At 36.1% G+C, this 24,023-nt stretch overlaps 1 protein-coding gene across 1 annotated transcript in view; it reads right to left on the reverse strand.

Moving 5' to 3' along the window:
• Window positions 1–197: 197 nt before the first annotated feature.
• The window catches only part of KCNH8 (potassium voltage-gated channel subfamily H member 8), a 200,334-nt gene continuing 176,508 nt past the window's right edge, over window positions 198–24,023 (reverse strand). The window contains exons 12-16 of the mRNA XM_026103866.2: window positions 17,981–18,019; window positions 15,901–16,256; window positions 11,766–11,872; window positions 10,567–10,643; window positions 198–902 (exon numbers count right to left, since the gene is read on the reverse strand). Of these exons, the coding sequence (XP_025959651.2) occupies window positions 198–902; window positions 10,567–10,643; window positions 11,766–11,872; window positions 15,901–16,256; window positions 17,981–18,019 (1,284 nt within the window). The remainder of the gene's footprint in view (window positions 903–10,566; window positions 10,644–11,765; window positions 11,873–15,900; window positions 16,257–17,980; window positions 18,020–24,023) is intronic.

A 24,023-nucleotide genomic window follows, 5' to 3' on the forward strand; every position in this document is an offset into this window, starting at 1 on the left:
CTTCTAGAATCTAGAAATTTTTCCCTACAGTATGAACCAGCAGTACCTTTTCTTACTTTCTATAAATCTGAATTTTCATTTTTTCAGGTCTCCATGATCACTAGAGAAAAGGTCAAACCAAGCAGTCGTGCAGTACTCTATAAATTTAAAACTGGCAGCTGTGGAACATGCTTTGAGTACCACTTAACTTTTTTTCATTATACATCGATGGCTTGGTTATCCTTAATATCCCTTGTGCTTGTCAGAATGTCTAATGGGAAATCTGAGGTTCGTGCGGAAACTGCTCCTGTTGTTCCTTCAAAGTCCCAAGATCCTGGCAGGTTCTCAAGGCTCAGTGAGCTGACTGCTCCTTGGCTAAAGCTACCTTCCTCGGATCTGCTGGGGAGCACAAGGTGTAATGATGTCTCTGATGAGGAGCATACTGAAGAAGAAAGAGTTGCTGAAATAGACTGAAGAGGAGTCAAGGTAATGTCTGAATGGGGAGAGGTGCATCCTAAAAATTGCAGATTATCTTTCTGAATTACCTGATATTGGGAGGGTGAATTTTCAAGGCCTGAAGTATAGTAAAATTCACTATCCATAGAATTTTGAATGTTGGATTCAGTTCTCTGGGGACTGCTACCTACAGAAGATAGATCTGTATCCCAAATGTCACATAATGTGTTACCGCGGCAAAGTTGTGCTTTGGTGCAAGCAATGTTCCCAGCCTGCATGTGCGTGCAAGGTTGATGTGTAGTCCAAGCCATTCGAGTCTGGAGACTTCCCGTGGTAGGACTCCTAGACAGGCCATGCACTGCACAGATCCCTGGAGGCTTCTGTGGTGTCAGCAGGTTCTCCAGAAGGTGCATCACATTCTTCATATCTCTACTTAGTTGTGAGACTTCTTGTGTTAAAGTTGTCACCTGTTATGGCAGAGCAAAATACCCCAATACTTATTTGTGCAGTATACACATTTTGCAAACATTTCTGAAATACATTTTACCTTTTTTCCTTCTAAGGACATCAGTACTGATTACGTGGCACAGTATCTTTACTTAAAAGAGATATAATTGCTAATATATGGGTGAGAAATAATCTGTCCATTTACCTTATCACAGCTACATGTTACACCAGCTGTGACATATTAAAATAATTAAATCAACTCAGTAAAAATATGTGATGGAACCATCATAAACAGAATTCACCTGTCTTTAAATGATACTTTGTATATAAACAGTGGCTTCAGGGTCAGGCCTGAGATGAATTCCAGTGATGATATGACATCATTAGCTTCTTGATGAATCATTAAAATATTTTAGTGCATAAATCATTTTCGTATTTTATAATGATGCACTGCATATAAATGAGGCCTGGTGAAAACTGCTTCAGAAATACCTGTGTGAAATATACTGCTGTCTTCACGGTAAAATAAAATAAATCTATGCCTGAATTTGTCAGATGCAAATAACAGTTGCATGCAAGTCTAGACTACTATTTAAACAAACAAAATAAAAAAATTCTTCATACTGATTCTAGTTTGAACCAAAGACTGGAAGCTCTAAAAGCCACCTGTTAGCTCTAAATATTTAAACAATATGAAAGACTGTGTAACAGTTTGCTTCAGTGTTTATGCATGAAAGGTGTTGCCTCTTTCTAAGAGGCAATAATACATAGCATCTGACATCATACGGATATTTTGGGAAACAAGAACCTAATCCAAGCATCAAAATTACCAGCTCACTGTTCAAAATGTATTTGCTTCCCCCCTCCCCCCCACACCTGCTTTTTAAGGGAAAGTTTGTGGGAAGTTAAAATCGGTCAATTATTTTTAATAAAGAGAAATGACTCTAGAGGGGCACAAATGAACTTTGCCTCTGGTGGCAGCTAGTCAATTTACTTTAGGTCAAATCACTGTCATTACTGTTGGAAAAAAACCCACAATTTCTCATAGTGATGCTAGTGAAAGTAATCTGTTGAAAATACATGACTGCACATTTATCTTCAGAAGGTTATACTACCTGTCAAAAATAGAAAAGGCTAATTCAGAGGCACTTTCTTTGCCCTGAAGAGACCACCAATTATGTGTCCTACATGAATTAATTTTCATGTAATCAGACATACAGCGTTTATTTTTCTGACAGGACAGTTACAGAAAACCTATTCAGAAGAACTCTTAAGGCTGGGTTTGGCTGCATTGTCATCTTCCACAGGACAAGAAATCCTAAGTTGGAAGGAAAGCAGGAAGCTCCATTACAGCTCCTGTAAATCCATTGCATTCCCTGAGCTAAGAATTCAAATCCATGATATGATTTAATAGTTTTGTAATGATCACCCTGTCCCTGGAGGGAAAATGGTTAAAGAGAGGAGGCTCTTGAGTGACATGTTGCAGGAGCCCTCCCCCTCCCACTAAACATCCTTGTTTAGTTTTGGCCCATTTTTTCTCCTCTTTCATTTCCAATTGCATGAAGCTTTTTAAAAGTTTATTTAACATATTTCTCTTTCTAGTTCATTGAGACAATACAAGAAAAAAATCAATCCTAGTATCAATACGAATTCAGGATTGTCACAAGTACTAATCACAACTTGCTCTAGTGCCCAGATACCATTTTTGATATATAAACTAGCTCTTAGGGTGTTGCTTTTTCATAAACTTGCTCTTGCACAGTGATAAGCACTAACCTGATGAATTGGCCTTTGATGTATGTTTTAAGTTTTGGGTAGTATGATAGTTTCATGTTCAAAGCTTTCGTGCCAAATTTTATTAGATACTGACTACCATTTAGAAAAATGTATTTGATCTAATGCTGCTAAGCACATAGACAAAGCAAATATGTCATATTCTGGATCATTTAAAAACTTTGATAGATTTTACAAACTGTTAATCTTCCTGGATTAAAAAGTGGGTTGGAAGGCCTACAATAATATACTATTAATATCTTCACTATTACTAGTTATTATGTATCTATGTATATATATTACTATATAGTCAAGTACTTACACAGTTTACTGTTACTATCTATACTGTATATATATTTATGCTCTCCTTTTCATACAGAGATTCTCGAGCAGGTGTATGTAAGCAGATGTACCAGGAAACAATTTTGTTGATAATGTTAACAATCTCACAATGCTTCATGAAGTGGAAATGAAGAGGAATTAATATCAGAAGAAATTTTAAGCCTACAAACCAAAAGTTGAAAGGAGTAGTTTCCTGCTGAGTGAAAGGACTAATTCCTTGTGTGCCAATAAGGCTATTCTCTTCTCAGGAATTGAGTTGTTATTGCTGGGCTATACAGCTAGTTGCACAAATGATTCCCACTGTGCTAAGCTGACAGCTTTAAAGCATTCTGTGAGGTCCCAGCTATACCACAAATGCTACCTTAAGTGTTTCTAGGACTTAAAAAGGTACTGCAGAATATTGTGTAATGTTTCCTGATATAGAAACTGGGATTTCTGCAGAATTGGCTGGAAATTGTGAGAAAGGAGTGTTTTTCTTCTTCTTCTTCTTCTTCTTCTTCTTCTTCTGAGACTGGTCAAAAGTAATACTCTGTAATCCTTTCAGGAGACTTTGTTATAAAGAAGTATTTTTCAAAAGATAGGTTAATTTTTTTTTAAGGTATGGACTTTTATAGACTTTTATTTGGTCAGGCATAATAAAAAGTTACTATAAAAGTGTTGGTAGTTGTATTTTCCACTTCCAAATGGCCTGTGCATTTCAGTGGCAAGAGTGTTTTTCTTTACTACTGGTATTAAACTGTTGTGAAGTTTAATTGGATACTTTGTTCCATGTAGTTTAGTAGGAAATGAGGTGATTGTATTTAAATCTTTCCATAAAAGTGATGAAAAAAATCTATATAATGTAAGATGACGATTACTGCTTTGTTTAAACACTATTGGTTAAATTAGCCTCTTTGTTCATTATATATTTCAGCATTTTGTGTTTTTTAATGTTACATTTTCTAGTAAAAATGCCTGCCTCTCTCATCACCGTTCCTGGAGAAATCTGGAATAAAGCCTTCATTTCCTGATTAGAGGTCTAATAGACTACTTCTTTGCTATCTCTTCTCTGTGGTTTACTAACTTTTACAATTTACACATCACACTGAGATCTTCCTGCTATCACTCTCTGAGCACTCAAAGAAGCGATGAAGAAAGTTTGCTGCTTGAAAAATGGAAGCTGTGTTTTGACAATGCAGAGGAGCTGGCTAGCTCACACGGCACAGGAGATGCAGCTTTTCTGCTCCCTTGCTTAGCATTTCACTGGCTCGTCTATTCTAGTGAGTCTATGAGACTTTCCAGTCAGAATGAGTTGTCTTTTGAGGATCAAATTAACTATCTGTTGGTATGCTGGTTTCCAGTAAGTGCATTGGCGAATGAATGAGGTGAAAACTAAGCTAAGATAGACTTTTTACCTATCGTCAGCTGCTTTGTGGCTGTTGGTGTTATGGTGACAGATGTTTATGATCTAATGGTATTTTAGGAATGAAGCTAGTTGGGGAAAAAAAAATCCAGTGCAACTAATCTGACTTCAAATTAAATGTGTAGGATTTATGCAATGACACGATGGTTCAGTTTCAGCAAAATAACTCCAGAAATCTGAAAGCTCGTCAAACCATGTATGAGTACAATAAAAAGCTACTGGTTTCTCTGCTGTCTCACTAGCTGGCTCTTAGGCAGTTCCAGGACAACCAGTGTGGCTGGATGATTTGGGACTCTAGATTATTGATATTAAACAAGTGAGGACAAAACGAAGAGGTATAAAAGTCTAGAGAATTTAAATACATTGAAGTCAACAGGATCCCAGTGAAATTCTGCCTAGAAAAAGGGTTCCCAAACTGCTGTGCTAATAGTAATTCCATGGTTCTTCATAGCTGTATGTGGATGTTGCCTTCAGGTTAGGAGAATCAGGACAGTGTCACCATGTTGGTGGTATATAAGAAAGTTTGGAAATTCCTGCTTCAAAGACTTCAGAAATTATCAGAGGCAAACTCTGACTGACTTGCTACTGACTTCAAGAGCTTAGGATGGATCAGGAAAGACCCAGGTGGCTGGGAGAAGAGAAGAAATGAATGTCTACTGTTGAAAGAAATTGTGAGGAGTTATATGTGATTCCAGTGGCGATATTAGGAAAAATTATTAAGCAAACAATTTCTATAAGCACCTAACGAAGAGAACAGATGATATAAACTCATCAAGAATGAATCGTAGCAAAACAATCTAATTCTCTTCTTTAACTCAATAACTGGCCCTGTAGATAAGAAACTGTAGATATTATCTTGTCAAAAGACTACCAAGAAGTTACCATCCACATGACATTCTTCTATGCCAGCCACAAAAATATGACCCAAATGTAATCACTGTGAATCGGATGCACACCTGATTGGAATGGTTTATGATCAATGGTTTGTTGTCATTCTGGGAGGACATTCCCAATCAATCCTTTTAGGACTGATTTACTCAGTGTTTATGTTTAATGGCTAGATGGAGTTCACATTCACTTTTAAATATCAGTAAGATGAAATTGAACAAAGATAAATGTTAAACATTATATCTGAAATGTCAGAGGTATGAGTATAAAATGTAAAATGAGGAATAACTGCCTATACGGAGTATTATAGAAAAGGGTCTGGGGAGTTTCATTAAATCATATGCTATGTGCATTAATCATGCTCCTAGGATATATCAACAGCAATTTTTTTAATTGGACGCAGGAAGTGGGTTCTAGTCTCTCATAATTGATTGGGCTGGTGTAGTATACTTTGAGTTTTAAAAGATCTGAACAAATTGGAGACAAAGACAAAGGAAAATGTTGCTAATGAAGACTCTTAAAAGATGGGAAGAGCAAAGAAAGACTGAGGGAATTGGGTTTGCTGAGATGTGCTGGAAAAGTAAGTTTACAGTGTAAATTCTTTTTAGAAAGAGAATGACAACCAGCTTTTTCTTATTTTTTAAGCATAAAAGAAATAGTTGTGAGTTTATATGTCAACAGAGATTTACATTTAGAGAGATGTTAGGAAAACGGACCTTTTTGATATAGGGAGGTTTTGAAATGCCTGTTAGAGTTAACCGGATAATGGTTATTTCCTACCGTGGTAGTAATACCTCTTTATGCAAAACTTAAGTCAGCTTCTTTTGCCTAGTTAATTTCTACACTTCATTGCTTCCTCTCTTGATTCATTTAAGTGTGTGAGATGCCTTTCCACCAAGTACAGAAGAGCCACTGCAGTGTGTAGGCCGTATGCCCTAGGTATGCCTTATGTCCCCCTTTAATTTTTTTTTTTTGAATGTAAGCTTAAAAAAGCACCAGCCATTTTTATCTTCATCTGTCAACAGCCGTTAAGCTAACAGAAAAAGAAAGAAAAATTAGCTTGAGAGAGTACTTTACAATCATCAGATCACAAGAGCAGAGGGGGAGACAACAGCAACAAATCAGTTGTCAGGAAATGTCAATATTAGAATGAAAATATTTCTGTACAAACTTTGGTAGACAAAAGGATGCATTTGCTTTGTGTTAGTGGTCTAGAATGGCTTTATTTCTTAACTCAAATTCTTTTTTTTCATGACTTTGGGCTTTTAACTATGTAAACATAAAATGGGTAGAACAGTCATTTTTCATCATAATAAATGCCATTAGTTTACTTTTTGCCACATTTATCTTGATTCAAGGATATTTTCTAGAGTAAATTACTGGGCTAGCCTTGTTGCAAAATCATTTTTCTTATGTGATAATGCAGTTATGAACTTGTTACAAAGAAAATATTTTCAATTACTGTAAGGCAGATGAGTTCTCAAGCTACAAATTGAACTTTCCCAATGCATCCTATATGTAAAACTATAGGCCTGATTAACTACTTTGCCAAATTTTATCGAATTTTTTTTGGTTGGCACTGATTATAAAATTATGATGTCCATCCTGTGTATGAATTTTTAGTGTTAAGGAATTTGTTTTGCTTCAAAATGAATATGCTTTTTTCCTTTCAAGGAGAATGATTTTGATTTTTAGCACCTGGATGCAATATATGTTTAAAATATTCTAATTATAAAATATATTTAAGTGATCTGGAAAATAAATACGTTTATTTAGGATTGTTCATTTTGTTAGCTGAATCTCTTCCACAAAAAAGTAAAATATCTCTGTGAATGCATTTTCACTGATCTGAATTACACGCCTAATGCTTAAAGTATTTTAAGCACTTGCAGTTAGAAAACTAAAATTAAAAATAGCTGAGTTCCCACTAACTGTTCCAACGTGCAGCTAAATAGAAGGCAATTTTCTAGTAGAAAACCTGGCCATATTCTTTGTGTGTTTGCTTTTTCAGTTGAATGGGAGAAATGATGTATAGATATGTGAATACTCTGATTCATATACTGTAGTTGTGGGCAGATGTGGTAAAATATGAAGAGCCCCTCTGCCCCATGCCTAATTTAAGCAATGCCTTATTCTTGGTGTGTGCTGTTTATAAATGCCAATGCTTATAAATAGAAGCCCATGTTTCTGGATAACATTTGGACATCTGAGAGCTTTGGTGCCCAGCTCTAGGAGAAGCATTGTGTCCAAGGATCTTTAGAGGAAATATGTGCATCTGTTACTTCTAAAGTTACTATGTAATGAACTTTGAGAAGTGGAATCAAGGCTGGAACCACTTCTCAGTGAGCAGTCTTTTGTTAGTCCCATTCTTAGGTATCTGAACTTCCCTTTGGATTATGCGGTGAATGTTATGCAACTTAAATGTGGCCAAGAACTCCAGCACTTATCTAAGATGGGTGCAGCTTTTGTAGCTTTAGCTGTGGGAGACTCTTTTCTTTCCTTTGCTAACAAAAGACTGTACTGAATGTCTAAAGGGAAAGACACGTCTGTTTCCCTCAACAAACATCTGAAAGAGTTTTAAGGTAACTAGTGAACTGTTGTAATGCAATTGCCTTTCTTGAAAGCAGTTATTTTTCCATTTGTTGATTGATTTTTTTGATCTCCACTGGAAAATGTATTAATGATGATGTCTGCTGCTGCTGGCTACTTGTGACCTGTTTTCTCGTATTTGCTTTTTTAAAAGGAGGCTGCATGTCTTGACAGAGAAGTTCAATTTCTAGGTCTGCTAGTATTTTAACTACTGTTGGCAGTCTGCTGTAGTGTCAGTCAAGGCTACTCCTAGGCTCTTCTGGATAGGTAGCAAATCATCAGTTTGTAAACTCCTAGGGGCACATTTGAGTATGTGGACATATGACCATGTAGAATAGGTGAATAAGGAGCATTCTAAGGATGCAGCTTTTTCAATGTAGATTTTGATTTTTGGTAAGTACACCTTTTTTCAAAAACTTGTTATCATTACAGTGCTTTTTTCTCTCATCTGCTTGCATTATCGTTAATGTCACTTTATCACTGAACAAGCTAGGTGTACATCAATTCAGGTGTTGCCAAAAGACATCTAAACTCACTAAGCACTTATTGTTAGACTTCTAGTTCTAAGTAGTCAGCATTCTGCTTTTGTGTGGACCCCAATCTGTCACATAGTGGGCAAATGAATTATGTCTTGCACACAAACTCAGGTATGTAAGCAACTCGAGAAGTTGGTGGTACTCTTTAAATCGCCTAGAGATTTTCATCCACTTACAGGACTCCTCACATCTGCTGAATAGAAAGAGACTATAAGTGATCCCATTTTGTCACATACTTGTGGAAGAAAGGGAGGGAGCTGCAGGTGATGACCTCCTTCTATATAACAACCTAACGGTTCACCTATTTACTCAAAACCTAGTAGATCTATATGTAAGAAGTTCAAATCCATGTCTATCCCAGGAGAGACTGCAGAAGTGTGAGTGAGGAGATGAGTACCTCTTACTTCAGGTGATACTTACCTGAAGTAAGAGCTGGAGGTATTTTCATATAGTAACCTGACTGTCATATGAAAAACAGACTGCTCCCCCTTCCTCATTCTTAAAAGAGAAGAGCGGACAACATTCAGAACAGTAAAATGCCTAACTCTGGATTTTGGATTCTTTTCTCTGTGTGGAAGCTTTAGATTTTTACTGTATGTAGTCCTGTTTCCTTTTTAGATTAGCATGAACAAACAATGCTGTGTAACCTTTTGTTCATACAGTGTTAACATGGAAAAATGAAGATTGTTTGTGGAGAGAAATGGCCTTCCTCATGTTTTATTTTCTATTGTTTAACATACTGCCATGCTACAAGATTTATTTATTTTCACTGGAAAAGCAATGAGAAACCCTGTGGACTTAACCAAACATTTCAGCTGCAGTAGTTCTAGGCATCTGCTTTAGCACTTCTGCCACCATGATGTATTTTTCAATTGCTTCTTGCTGATAACCATGTAATACTTGCATCTTCATATTTTAAAAATCCCTATCCTCTTCAAAGCTAAAAGGCATAAATCAAAATGATTTTTCTGTTTCAAAAGTACTACATAGATATTTTTGGGTTCTTTCACCAAGCCTTATAATCAATGGACCATGGCACTTTGGTCTGAACTCTGTAAGACACTACAGTTTGACACATACCTGAATTAATGCATTCAGAGTACCCTAGCCATACCTACAATCTTAGCTCAGGAGAGGAAAGCTATATGATGGAGGTAACCTGACCCACAGTGGAAGACACTTACAATCTCACTACTTCACACATGACAATATAATAATATGCAGATTAAATGTATGCAGAATGAGAAGAAATATAAAATAAAACTTAACATTTATAGTGACAAAAGAGATCAGGAAAAATGATGCAAGATGTATGGTTGGACTTTAAAAGGTACATATTTAAATGTTTCCTCCTATGAAATCATAAAAGTTGTCTCTAATCTCTTCAAACGGAAAGATAGAGCATGCTAGAAAACAAATTTAGTCTTGCAATGTAACTGTGAAGTTTAAGTCTGATGCTTTCATTTTGTAAGCTGAAGTATTTCAGTGACTGGAAATATGAACCAAACAAAACACAAACTGAAAATACAGTATCACAAATGATTTTCTTTTTTCAGACAGAGAAACTCTCCTCTAAGTGTCAGATTGATAGTGAGCTACAGGTTTGAAGTTATTGAAAGGGAAGGATGGAAAACACAGTTGAATAATATCAGCCCTGTATTTCTCAGGACAAATCCCTTGAGCAGGAATGGAGGAACTCCTGTTTAGTTCTGAATATGCTCAGGTAATGTGATTTGAAATGTCTGATGTAAATTTGAGTGGTGACTGGATTGCATTTTTTTTTCAAGTAGATTCTGAAAAGACATAGTGTTACCCAAAAAAAGAAATTAGGAAAAGGGGGCTGGGGGAAAGAATGAGAGGAAAGAAATAGAAACACATTCGGAAGAGAAGAAATCCTAAAGAAATTAGATATATTAGCTAAGCTAATCTAACTTTAAATTATTTTTGGCTCCAGCACATGACACAAACTTTTATGTAGCTTTTCTGTAGCAAATAACTCTGGGGAAAAAGTTAAAAACCCCAAGTTTTCCTGGATTTAAGAATCCTATCCAGTTTCACAAACTCAAAAACGCATTCATTAGACTCACAAGTTTTCTTAGTTTTTCCCAGCATTCCTTGAATCAGTGTTAATCCTCCCCTTCCCCATCTCCTTACCTCATTATTAAGCCTACTGATCTGCTGTTTGGTCTCTTCTGCTTTGATAACAAGCACAGCAGCACCAATTTCGGCCTCTGAAAATAATTCAATTGCATGTAAATGATAGAAATATAACAACTTGGAATTAGGGAAGCCAATCTTTCACTTGTCAGTTGTTTTAAGTTTTAACCTAGCTTTTGCCTGGATCCAATGAAAGTAAAATCTTGTGTTTATGTTCAGTGTAGAATATGTAAGAAAGGTGTGAATGAGGTGAGCTGTACTGCTCCCTTCAGTCTCAAACTGAAAGGACCAAGAATGACAACCCTGGTATCAATGGTGTGACACCTCAACAGTTTTGCTGTTTTTTTTAAAATCACTTATATAAAAGTAAACTGCCATTATTATTTTTCTGTTTTGCTTCAAGAGGAACTGAAGTGTCCTAACAGCCTTTATGCAACAAAAGGTATATAACTGTTTGCTCATCAAAGAGAGGAGGTTGGAAACAATCTGAGTTGTACTGGTTATGTCACTTTAGCATTAGTCCAATGTGTTCTCTCTCTCTCACTTTTCTTTTTTTTTTTTTTTTTTCTTTTTTTCTTTTTGGCCTCTTGTATTCCTCTGTGCTGCCATTTCATCAGCCTTTTCAGAGTGCAGGTCATTTAAGGCTGCCTAAAATCTCTTGCTATTCATGCTTTCACTCCCGCAAGGAGCCATGTGAGGAGGAGTGTTTTTCACTTTCTGAAAAGCATGATGCTCCAAGCTCTCCTGCCCTGCCCCAAGTAAATATTTTTTAACAAAAATTTGGAGTCAAGTTTTCATCTGGCTCTCTGTGAATTGTATTTTCATTTGATATTAAAATGCCTTGATATTGAATTTGGCCATGTGTTGAGTACCTTGTATGCCCATAGGTCTGTGAGCATCAGACTCATGGCTGATCCTACAGTATTACTGGTTTAAATATAATGCAGAAAAATACAGAATTCCTTGCAGGCTTTTTGTAATGACTGGCTGTTAGCAGGAAAAGGACAATTGGCCTGTAGACCTTGTATTTTTTTTCAGGGCCCAGTGCAAATGGTTCTGAAAGCACAGTTACATGTTAAATCCATTTATGCCACTTTTGAGGAATTATCCTTCTGAGAATCAAATAAGCAAAGGAGGACAAATAGCATTTATGGAAGCTGTTTTCTCTGTTGAGTGATTTATCAGACAACACTTACCTCCAATTGTAGGAGATACCCTGGATTCCTGCCTGAGCTGATCAGAGCTGAAGTCAAAGGTTTGGCTTTCCTCATTATGATTTCCATCTTCAATCCCATCAACAATTCTGGAAAAAGAAAGTGTGTGTGGGGGGTGGTGGCAGAGCTTTTAAGTAGTTCCATAAACATCACCTTCATAATTATATTCTCAAAATTACTCCTAAAGGGCAAATTTTTAAGCAGTGGTGAATTTTCCACTACACTAAATTTAGAGAAATATAAGAACTGTTACGTTGATATAATTTCTTGTAAGTCACTAAAGATTAAATTTACTGCTGGAGGAAAGAACATGAGGCCAAACATAATTAACCAGAGTTTTAAAACTATCATAACTTTTGCAGTATATACTGGGCCCTAACAGAACTGATATTGAATATAAATGTAGTTTGTTTTTCCTATCTAAAGTAATTTGTTGCTATTCTGCTTTCTTCTACACAAACCTAAATATGCTTCACTGTGCTGCTGTGAAATATAAATCTCCCTGCTCATAACAGTCAGGCTCTTAATTTAGGCTTACTTTTTATTTAAGCAGAGCCTAATCCTGGATTAATAGATTTCTCAGTGTGTCTCTGTACACCACAGTCAGAAGTGTTGCTGCCACACAGATAGCTATTCTTAAATTAGGTTAAAACTAACTAGTGTGTGCAGAGCAGTTTTGTATGCAGGCTGAATACAGAAATATATGTCTAGATGCAGCCTGCAATGTCACAGTTGCATTACTATTGGTATCTGATCTAAATAGAAAAGGCATTTTTCAGTTCTTTCTACTCATGCATTGCAGGTGACCTCCAATTTGCAGTGTCAAGAAACCCAAAGAAAAACATTGAAGCATTTCATACCATAAGCAAGCCCTACATATTAAGAATAGGAAATTGGAATCACACCAATGAGTCAATACACATTAATAAAAATATATTATTATGAATAGGTCTAGTTATAACTTATTTGAATTAGTACTATAAAGAAAATAATTTACCTCCCACTGTTTTAAAGTCAATGGAAGTGACTAGGAAAAGAGTTAATTGACAGAAGTGGAGCATCACTTACTTTCTTCTTTTGTCCACGCACCAGATTCAGAATTTTTCTTCCAGTAGGCAGGGGATTTAAAAACTAATGTGGAAGGGCTAGATCAGACAGTCTTGGACTTTGCACTAGTACAGTCAATGGTGATGATTTTGTTATGATGGAAATTAGACTTTCCATCTAATAAGGATAGGATATTCTCTGACAAATCTCTTAACTGGAAATACTTGACTAAAGGAAGAATAGATAACACAGAGATATCTGTGATATATTTGGTTTGAAGGACCCATGTAAATTAACGACCTCTGTGCATACAATATATTCTTGACCCTCTGGCCCTTTGTGCAGGTTTAGGGTCTTGTGTCTTGTCTGAGTTATCATGATATGAGCTGGATGTTATTAGACTTCACTCTAATTAACCAACCTCTGGGAGGAGATGGGACTCAAATGTCGTGCTTTGACAACGCCGGACTATACTGTTACCTGCAACTGAAAATCTGAATGATTACTTTATTTGGAATTTGCTAGCAAGTCTGTTTAATGTCATCTGGCCTCACTGCTTCAGAAAGCACATTTTTAAATCAATATCAGTTTTGTAGATATTTCTAACTATTTAAAATGTTAACATTTTAACTGCCTTTATAATACACAGGAGAAAAACTATTCAGACGTGACTTGGAATTTATAGTAGCTCTGTCCTTTAAAGTGTTTCAAGATACAAACTGAAAAGACACTGTATTAACAAAAATAGCTGGTTCTGGAGAGCCACAAGACAGGGTTCCAGCTGGTAAATATGCAGTGGGAAAAACAGTTACTTGTATAAGAACAACTGGAATGAGGAGATACTTTTGTCCCCTCATATATTTTCAACTGACCAAACTAGGTAACTAGTAAATCACATTCCTTTGTTCATTAGCTATTGCACAGCTCTGAATTTTCTCCTGAAGATGAAAACCTAAACTCCTAAACAAACAAACAAAAAAATCAGAAAAGATTAACATTTAACCTCTCCTATCCAGTGAGTTGGGGCTAGAGAACACTCATCCATGTGGGTCTGAGGCGATTCAAATGCATAAATACCTCTATCCAGGACTGCCTTTATTCTCAGTTTTACATTATGGTGGGATAGGAACAGACCCTCCCTGCCCCCTTCCTTTCAGAAACTGTTCTTCCCAGTGAAGAACATATGCTCCATATGATGCAGACTATGACTATGCAGAAGTTAGGATTCTGGCTTCTATTCCTTGATCCAAAGACTGCTTCAATATTTTAACTAGTCTCCATGCAGCTGCTCTATTGCCTTTACTACAGTATACAAGAAAGGAATCTGAAGTGCCAATAAAAAATTCCAATTGGCTTATGCTAGGAAACAAGCACAGTGGAAGAAGTTTCTTAAGAAGACAAAACGCATTCTCTTCAAAAGTTGAACATCTCAGCTGGACTGACTGGACATTTCAGTCCAAACCAATTTCTTGCCATCCCCTTATTTACACTGCTGTCCAAGAGCACACAAAGATGAGCACCATGATTAAGATCTTATTTGCTCTTTAATACTTACTGAAAATATGTTTGAGGCTTTAAAATTTTTTTTTTAATCTGTTGTCAGTTTCAGTGTTCTGATTATATAAACTATATTTTGGTAAATAATATGAAAGATTTTCGTCTGGAAAGGAGAAGTCTCAAAACCCCATATATTACAAGCCAATGTCCCAGCCTATTAGAAGGAATAGTCTGCAGTTAAAAATGGAAATAAGAAATAATAGTGTATGTAACAAAACTTGTTCCACATTTGCTCTTGCAGCCTTGCGTGCCAAAGTCTGTCTGCATATGTTCACAGCTGTAATGAATGAAATTGCATTTCAATGGAAAATATGAAAGGTATCTTTTCCCTGAATTACCACTTGTTTTGCGGATTGTAAAGACCTTTAGTCATAGCTGACCTGAACCAAATTCATGAGAGAGCTACAAAAGAAACAAAACATTTTCCATTACCTGTTTCACTTCTGCTAGTGTAGAAGCCAATTTTCTGCATATTGTCTCCCCCCCACACCCTCTCCCACCGGTACTGGCCAAATAAGAATTGACTTGTTACCTGCTCCTATTTGAAATGTATCTATACTGATCAAATATATGATGAAGGAGAAAGATTGCTTTATACTTTTCCATGTGTAACTTCTACCATCACATCCTTAGGGACTGGAGCCTTGACAGAGCTAAACAAATATTGGTCAGGATGTAGCTGTGTCATGTTTGCAATGTCAAGCTGCTGAAACTACTACTCTGCTCCTTGTGAACAAAGGAAGTTTTTGAAAATGTAAAATATTTCAAATTACAGAAACCAAAATTTGAACTGAAAGATCAGCTGCTGCAGTTCCTCGTATGTCAGGGAAGTGACTATGATTTCTATAAAGAACTAGTCCCCAAATTCTTGGCTTGTTAACAATTAACAATTATATTACAGCAATCTGGAAATAAATTATATAACTCACTTTACTAGTAAAAATTAAAATATTTAAAATTATACAGTACTAATACCACAATAAACCATTATATGACTTCTATTTATGTCATAGTTCACAACAAAACAGATATTCTCAACTGTGCAGTTACTTTCTACATGACTTCTAACATCAGTTTTCCTTTCTTGATTGTAAAAAAACCCTAAATATTTTCTAAAATTCCTAGGCAATTTCTAAATTGCTTTCCCTCTGATGGACTCAGAATGCTTCACAGTGCTACTGTGGGGATGTATATTATTATAGATAGACAAAATGATGCAATAAAGCCAGACTATTCAAATAAAAGTCACACATTTTTCATAATTGCTGAATACTTTCCCTTTTTACCAGTAGAAATTCATTACTTGCAATAAAGTCCTAAAGTCATAAAATTCTACATACTGTGTGATACTTCCTACAATATGAAGACTTTTCCTTCTCTGCAGGATTAATGAAATGTTGACATTTCAAGAAACGATGAACTAGTAGAGAAAAATAAATATTTTATAATCTTACCACCATTTTCTAGTAAAAGTTGTATAGTAAGGAAGAAAATAACCATTCATAACTATTACCTTGGGCTGAGGTCTGGTGGACCACTGATGTTCACTGCTGAAAGGTGTAACTTAAGGTTTTTCTCTTTCTTTCTGGAGTAGTAATGGAGTTCAGTTTCATGCTTGGTTCTTGAGGGGTTTGAACTGCAAGCACGGATGGGTGAGTGAAAGGGCACCGTTCCTGAGGCCAGCTGTTTCAAGTTTCTCCCTAGGTAGCTCTTATTGCTTCCAGCCTTCTTCTGCTGAGAGGATGTTGTGCTTCTCGTATGGATTGGTGAAAGGGAGCTGCTCTCTTCTTCTCTTTCCTCATCCTCTTCTTCATCTTCCACAATTGATGCAAGTCTCTTGTTTATATTTCCATTTCCCTTGAGCTCTGTCTAAAATAGCAGATAATACATATTAGCATAAAATTCAGAGCCTGATACTGCAGGAACATAATTTCTTTTAATGTTCATACTGGAATAAAACCTGATCTATTATAGCTTTCATTTCTCATTAGAACTAGGGCTCTTTTGAACTCTCCCGTTATTTCTGTCTTCAGCTGTGGATATATATTTATTTACATACACAGAGAAAGACACAAATACACTAAAAATTCCTCTAGTAACATTGCCAATGAACTCATTGCAATATATTTTATTACCAAGAAAGATTATGTCTAGTTCTTACAAGCCAAGTGCTTGAATAGCTAAATCTTGCTTTACTAAGGAGTTATTTCTTCTGAATGTAACAAACACTCAGATTTCTGGTGCACCAAGGGAAAGAACTGAGGCTGGTAATTCATGTAATTTCACATTTTTATGAAGAGCCATTTATAACATGTAAATAACATTTATAACAGTTCAGTTTGAGCCCAGATGTCCTCTGTCTTTCTTAATCACTGTTACCAAAATGTCTGCTGGGCCAGTGGGCAGATCTCTCAGCTAACACGAAGTCCCATTCATGCACTAACAGTGTGACAGTGTCAACTTCGGAACCATGCCATCAAAAGCAGTTACTGCTATTTAAAAAATACACGCTGTAGAGGCATGGTATTGTACACAAGGCAATTTAGAGGACCCAGAGAGGGTTCTATCCTTGACGTACTAAGTAAAGCACAGCCTAAGAGAGCAATGTATTGTTTGTTATTGTTTCTGGTAATGAAAAACATTGGCTGTGAGTGTAGAGATATAGCAACGCGGACATCATGTCAGAATCAGGCCATAACTTAAAATAATCCCATTTACTCCCATCGTACAACTTACTGGACTAGCAGTAGGCAAAGGGAGTAAAGCACAATCAGGTTTAAGTCAAATTTACAAACTCCACAGATCTGAGTGAACAGGAGAGCCAAATGCATTTTCATTTTTTTCAGAAAAGGTTGCTAATTATTTATTTTTCAGGCTATTCCTCGCAATCTTTTTAGCTTCATTTAAGGGAAGAAGCACTGATAACTTTACATACAAAACCAGCTCTTAAGAGCTTTCACAGTCCGATTTCCCAAATTCAGGCCAAGTTAAATTGGCCAGGTGAAAATGCAAGTTTGAGGAATTTAGCCAAATGTTCTGAGCTCCTATCAGTGTCTATCTTAATATTTTGTAGCATGAGTTTAATTTTGCTGTGTGCTACTGCACATTTTCACTGAATGAATGCTTTTCTGTTTGTGTCCATTGAGCAGAGGTAATGAATTAGGTTCTTTCAATCTGAGATGTAAGAATTTAAAACAACATCAAAAGACCTGTCTACATAAAATATAATATAAGCCTTCTTGTCAACCATAATACTCAAATGTAGGCTAACATGATGAACAAGTTGTACAAGACTTGGCTCTGATGCATCCTGTACTCTAAAGAGAATAAGCTTTAGCTATATTCTAAACTTTGGCTTGAGTAAACCTGTATTTAAAATGCAGGTGCTGTGGTAGTATATCCAAATCCAGCACCTGGAAGAAAAGATCTTAAGCTGTTACTCATATAAAACGGACAGTGGCACAACTATCTGCAGGATCCTATTTAAAAGCTTATTCTGAAACCACTAAAGTCTCTTGGAGCCTTTCCACCTTTGCTCTGGCCATACTGTGCACAATGTCAAGCTTGACTTATTTAAAATGTGATTAACATACCTGAGATAGCGTAGACTTGTTTGATAATTTTGATATTACCTGAAAAAACAAAGCAAAAAGTAACAAATATGTGCATCTGCACAATATTGGCTTCCAAGAGTGCACAGACCTTTAAATCAAAATATTTCTGTTGATACAAGAAAAGAATTTCATGACACAACTGCTGTATTAAATTAAATGGCAACATAGCACCAACACTGCTTGGAAGTAGATGCTGGCAGAACAAAGTTATATCTGAAAAGATTTTGGTTTTCCTCTCATTAAAAAAAAAGGAAGAAAAAAAAAGAATTTCCTGCAAAAAAACATTTTTACATTAGTAAAAAGTTGGATTAAATCTCCAAACCTGTGAACAAATGAATGTAGATGGGTGAACTGTGTGCCTGGTGGGGCTCAGTGCTGCCCTGATGGAGTTCCATGCAGGAACAGTGCGCTGCTTTGCCGTTGCATCTGTGTGGATTTGGCTCCTGCGCCAGTCTAGTACTTACATCTACGTGATCAAACTTTAGCATTAGAAGTCCCTAAGTCTTTACTTCGAGGATTTTTCAAAGACAGTGATGGAACTGAAGCAAGTAAGAAAGACTAACATAAAACTATGGGAGATATGTGCTAAGAGCTATTCAATCACATGAAATTTTCCCTTCCTGGATTAAACAAAAAACAAAACAAAAAGGAAAAAATAATGTAAATAAGTTTAATATGTAAGTACTCACAGTAAGGTCCACAGGAGTTGCTGGATACCAGGTGATTGAACATTCTGTTGTTTATTTAGCTGTCTACATCCTGTCCACACACAAATTTCAGACAGCCCACGTGCCAAATTTATAAGAACAGTTTAGTCCACCAGCTAGAATTTTCAGAAGTGATTTTTCAGCCTTTCCATTCCTAAGACTCCCACATCAAAATATATACCACCTAACACCCCTCAATTTAAAATTTATTGCATCAACTTACTTATCTCCAAACTTAGGTAGAAGAGGCCATGCCTTTCTGGATGTTATTGAGACTTCCAAGTTTCTTGGAAGTTGTCTTTAGAACACCTAAATACACAGTATTTAGGCAGAAATTTAGAAAACATCATTCTATTCTGTTTTTTTTTTTTCCTTCACAGATCTTTCAGGTTATCCTGTAAACTGTTTTGCAGTTGCTCATAAAAATGATGGCATTATTAGTGGTATAATATATGAATGTATATTTTACCAATATTTAATTTTGTGTATGCAGAAATCCTTCTCCACATCTGCCAAGCCAGTAGCAGGTGTATCCATAAATTTAGCAATAACACTCACCAGACTGCCAAACAGAACAACTGCAATAATTAGGCTATGCAAATAAAATAACTGCTGTTCTTCCTGAGGTTGGTAAAGTATTAGATGATATTAGCAGAGGAGCTAATCTCAGATATTGAAATCTCCCAGCTTGCACTGTAATCTATGCCAATTGAAGAAATGCCATATCCTTCAAGATATGGGAGAAAAGAAAACTGGGAATGTACTAAAATACTGAAGCTTTAAAAATCAGAATTAGACAATACTTATGGTGCAATTTGCACAAATGTTTAATTAGATTAATTTACAATAGTGCCCAGAATTGTGGGGCCTCAATTTGCTTGGCTTCTAGGCACAGGTGCAGTATAAATGTTAAATAGCAGCATTGATTAAAACTCCAAACCAATCACAAACATTAGCAACGTGACAAAAAAGATCTCAGAAAATATGAATTTGCCTGCTGGAGTCTTTAGAAGAGACTTTTTGCTTGTACCTTTAAATATGGTAAAGATCTCTCTTCTCATTTAATTTTTTTTTTCTCATGAGCATATGTGTTCATTCTGATTTTACATCTTTAAAACAGAGAAAAAATAATCATTATATGGGTGTCGCCTGGAGTGCCAGTATGCTTCCCCACAGCCCTGCTGGGTTCTTGTGCTTTCTGCTCTGCGACGAGTCCCGGGCAGCGCTTCCCGGCTGCCAACCTCCCTGCCTGCCAGGACTGCTGCTCTGCCAGGAAAAAGAGTAGCGGCAGCATCTGTCCTTTCCTGCCATCTGTATTTGCTGGTAGCTGAAGCAGGGAGAATCTGCCCGGAGAGGAAATGGGGTCAGTGGCAGCCCAAGCCGTGTGTTGCCCTAGGACCTCACCAGCAGAAAGGTGAAAGGGATGAGGATTTTTGGAGGCAGGATGCTTTTTGCAGGGAGGGGAAGGAAGATCCTTGAGAGCAAGGTAGTATAAGAGAAGGACAGGTATGAGCAGGGACCAGGTGACTTGAGACATGTTTCCTCAGATTTTCTTCTTTCATTTACCCAAATTCTTGAACCCCTTCTGAGTGAGGACAGCTTTAGTCTGAGTAGACTGATACTCTTGGATAGTCTCTGTGCCTATAAACCATCTCCTCCATATCATGGAAACCACGATAAGGAATGTTTTAATTGCTTCTATATTAATACACTATAACTGCATTTATTACTTGTAACTTTGAATATTGTGCCCTTTGTACATAAAACTGAGGCCTGAACTTGACAGCTTGGCAGTTTAAAAACTAGTAAAAAAACCTATAATTAAACCATGACGAGGCAGAGTTCTCAAGAGTTAACCGTTCTTAACCACTTTCAGCAACTCCCTGCTTGCCCTTTCTCTCTCCCTACAAAAATACCATTCTCAAAGAGAAAAAGAAAAGATATACACAAGAACATAGAAAAAAAACAGTAATGCCAGTAGATTTAAAGACTTAACCATGCACATAGTTTTACCTCTCTACAAAGGCAGTATCAGAAAAGAATTATGGATGGAACTGAGGAATTGTCCTAGTTTCTGTCTGCTGAAACTTTTTGTTTATGTCAACAGACTTTTATAGTCTACTTTAAAATGCTTTTTGTCCTATATAAAAAGAAAGAGGGTACAAGATGGCTAACATTATGGTCTTCTAAAGAGAAGTAGTAGTTTTACAGGGAAGTAGTATGTTAAAGGATAAGGGCAGCTGGAAGAAAAACACAGATATTTTCCCTATTATGCATTAGGAAAAAAGTGACTGACATTAGCACAAATTATATGAAAAACTCTTAAAGGGTCTGTTTCAATTTTTAATTTCAGCCCTAGTGTCTCTTTATATTTTGTAAAATCAAACATTAAAATTAATTTCACAACATGAAATAATAATAGATCAAATACCAAAAGTGGAATCATATCAATTTCTTTCATGAACATAATCTCAAATCTATGTTCTTGTCATTGTTTAATTTGTTAATAAATAAAGCTAAAAAATTTAGTAATCTTTATCATTGCTTATTACAAGCACAAAAGAGCATTTTCACACCTGAAAACACTGTGGGTTTGCTATCAGAAGCCAGTGATCTGAAGATGATTTTTCCAGGACCAAGGGACAGTAGCCTTTAATAGAAGAATTTCTAAGGAAAATTGTAGCCAAACCAAGCCATGAATTAAAATTATAAAACGATAAATGGAGAAATATAGAGATACAGCTAAATTTGGAGGTAAACCAGAAAATGTCCAGGTAAGTAAATCTGTATTTGTCAGGCTCAAAAGAATATTATCAGCTTTTACTGGCTTCATTCTTATTGCCTTCCTATCACTGTTCTTGAGAGGTAGAAACATAATTTCACTGATTTGCTTGCAAGTCTAGGATCCAAAAATATATGAATAATACTTTGCATCTGAAGGGTCAAAAGGGTAAAGTACTGTTTCAGGAAAAGATTTGACATCAAGCTAGAATATTAATGTTCTTAGCATTTGGAAACAAAAAAAACTTGTTTAGGAGCAATGTCAGTATTGGGGGGGGGACAGAACACATGCCATATGTTCTGTTCTTTGCAAACTTACTGTATGGTAATGGAAAAGACATGAGCACATAACAAGGGATTACTGTACCGCTGAAAAGCTTAATGCCTCACACGTGTTCAGCCCTCAGTTTTTCATAATCAGGAAGTTTTTCAATGAAATATCACAAATCCTTTAAATCACAGACCTCTGACAAAGGAATTCTGAAGAGTCTCTTAGGCCAAATACAATTGTTTTATAGCTACATTCACTGATTACACTTTCTATAATTGATGAGCTTGCTCCTTTATTTTCTCAGATTCCTGCTTATCTCTTTTCCTTACCTACTGGGCAAATAAGAAAAACAGATACATTTTGTGATGCAGATGCTTTCAGCATTCTCTGATCTAACTTGCAGCATACAGTATACTGAACGAGAAGCAAAAGTTAAAAAACCAGATCTATTTTATTCTAGGTGACCAATAATGGTGAATTGCCATGATCTTTGCAACCTTCTGTTAAGTCATTATCCTACATCATCCCTATTTCCTGAACAAATTATTATAGCTGGTAGAGTTAGTCCAAGTATTCAAAAATTGGCTAGGTGTGATTAGCTTCGGATAAGCTTTTTTGTGACTGAATATCTTTTTGGATTCAGATTCCTCATGCGAGCTTTTATATTTAGGCATTTAAAGTTTGTGTTTCATATATTTCTTTAAAACCTGGAGGATAATTTCACTGGATTCATTAACAAAAATATTTACTTATACTTTGATTGTTTTACTAATACTATGAGATCTATTGCATTTCTTATTAAAAAGGTAAACATGTCACTGCAACAAAAATTAATCTCTCTGTCCCTTGCCCCAGTCAAGAATTGAATCAATGGTAAATGTGGTTGGTATAATTTGTCATTTCTGTTTCTGTATTCTTACTCACCCCTGCCCCCAAAACAAAAGTGGGAGTTAAAATGGACAACAGACCTGACACAGATGTAGGTTATTCTGACAGGTAACACTTTTGGAATGGCTTACAGGTTAAATCGGACAAAAAATACTGTGAAGAGAACTTTTCAATATTCCTACTGTATGATCACAGTCATGACAGAAGACTCACTCTGATGAAGGTTTACATCATATCAATAGAAATCACAACAAATGCTAACACCTTTCAAAGCAATAAAACTCAAAATTCTTCCTCTTCCTGCAAACACTCAGGCATATCCTTAACTTACAAAACTCTGAAAGTCACACAGACTCGTATATGTTTGCAGTACTGGAACTTCGGATTGTATCTGATCAGAGTCCTCAATCCAGGCTGTAGAAACTGTGCAAGAGTAGCTTCTATTTTTATACTGTTAGCTTTATATTAAAATAAAACTTTGAAGTTTTATTTATGTTTGAATAAAACCACTGCCTTCAAAGGCAGCAGTCTTGCAGTAACTTTGAAAGTAAAGGAATTGCATGATTTTACCTTAGGGCATGAAGTCATGTCCTGTGAAGATACCAGGAGAAGGCAAAATATATAGCCTTGTTAAGTAAGAAGGCCAATGTAACTTCATCCCCCTGTGATGCAATTTATTGCATGGACACATAGTACAGAAAATCTAAGCGCACAGCCCTTTCGAGCTCTTGGCAGCTTCATTACTCGAGAAGTGCTACATAGGTTAGAAACTAAGACAACATGGATACTCAGTAAATGAATGGAAAAAATACTTCAATTTTCAAAGTAGCACAGTATGAAACCAAACTCAGTATTAGAGTAATCTAATATCAATTTTCCTAAAATAATGGAAATATAAGACAATATATATGAAAGACTAAATTTTACAACAGTAACCACTTGAAAAAAGTAAAAGTAGGGTATGACTCAAAACCCAACTCCTGCAGTTTCAATAAATGTCACTCAAAAAATAAGAGTCTTTCCTGCTTTCTTCCGTATTATGAGAATGGCAATGTAAAGTCTTTAGCCATTGGAATAACATGATTTAACACACTGTTCACACTGTGTAGGACTTTGCAAAGATTATTTAATTGAAAAAAATAGGACTATACTAAACCTATCAAAATAACTCACTTCTTTAAGCTAGGATAAAAAAAATCTTTCTAAGATAAAAGAAGTTCTTTGGTCTACCTTCCTTTGCAAGTGAATTGAAAAGAAAAGCAAAAAAGATTTCAGAACAGCTATGTGGAAATTTCACCATGCCCAAATCTTATTACCTTCCTTTCCAACACCAAAAACTGATGCCTGCAGTTTTTCATGACTCCACTGCCTCCTG

Source organism: Dromaius novaehollandiae, chromosome 2 (assembly GCF_036370855.1).
Source record: "Dromaius novaehollandiae isolate bDroNov1 chromosome 2, bDroNov1.hap1, whole genome shotgun sequence".
NCBI lineage: Eukaryota > Metazoa > Chordata > Aves > Casuariiformes > Dromaiidae > Dromaius > Dromaius novaehollandiae.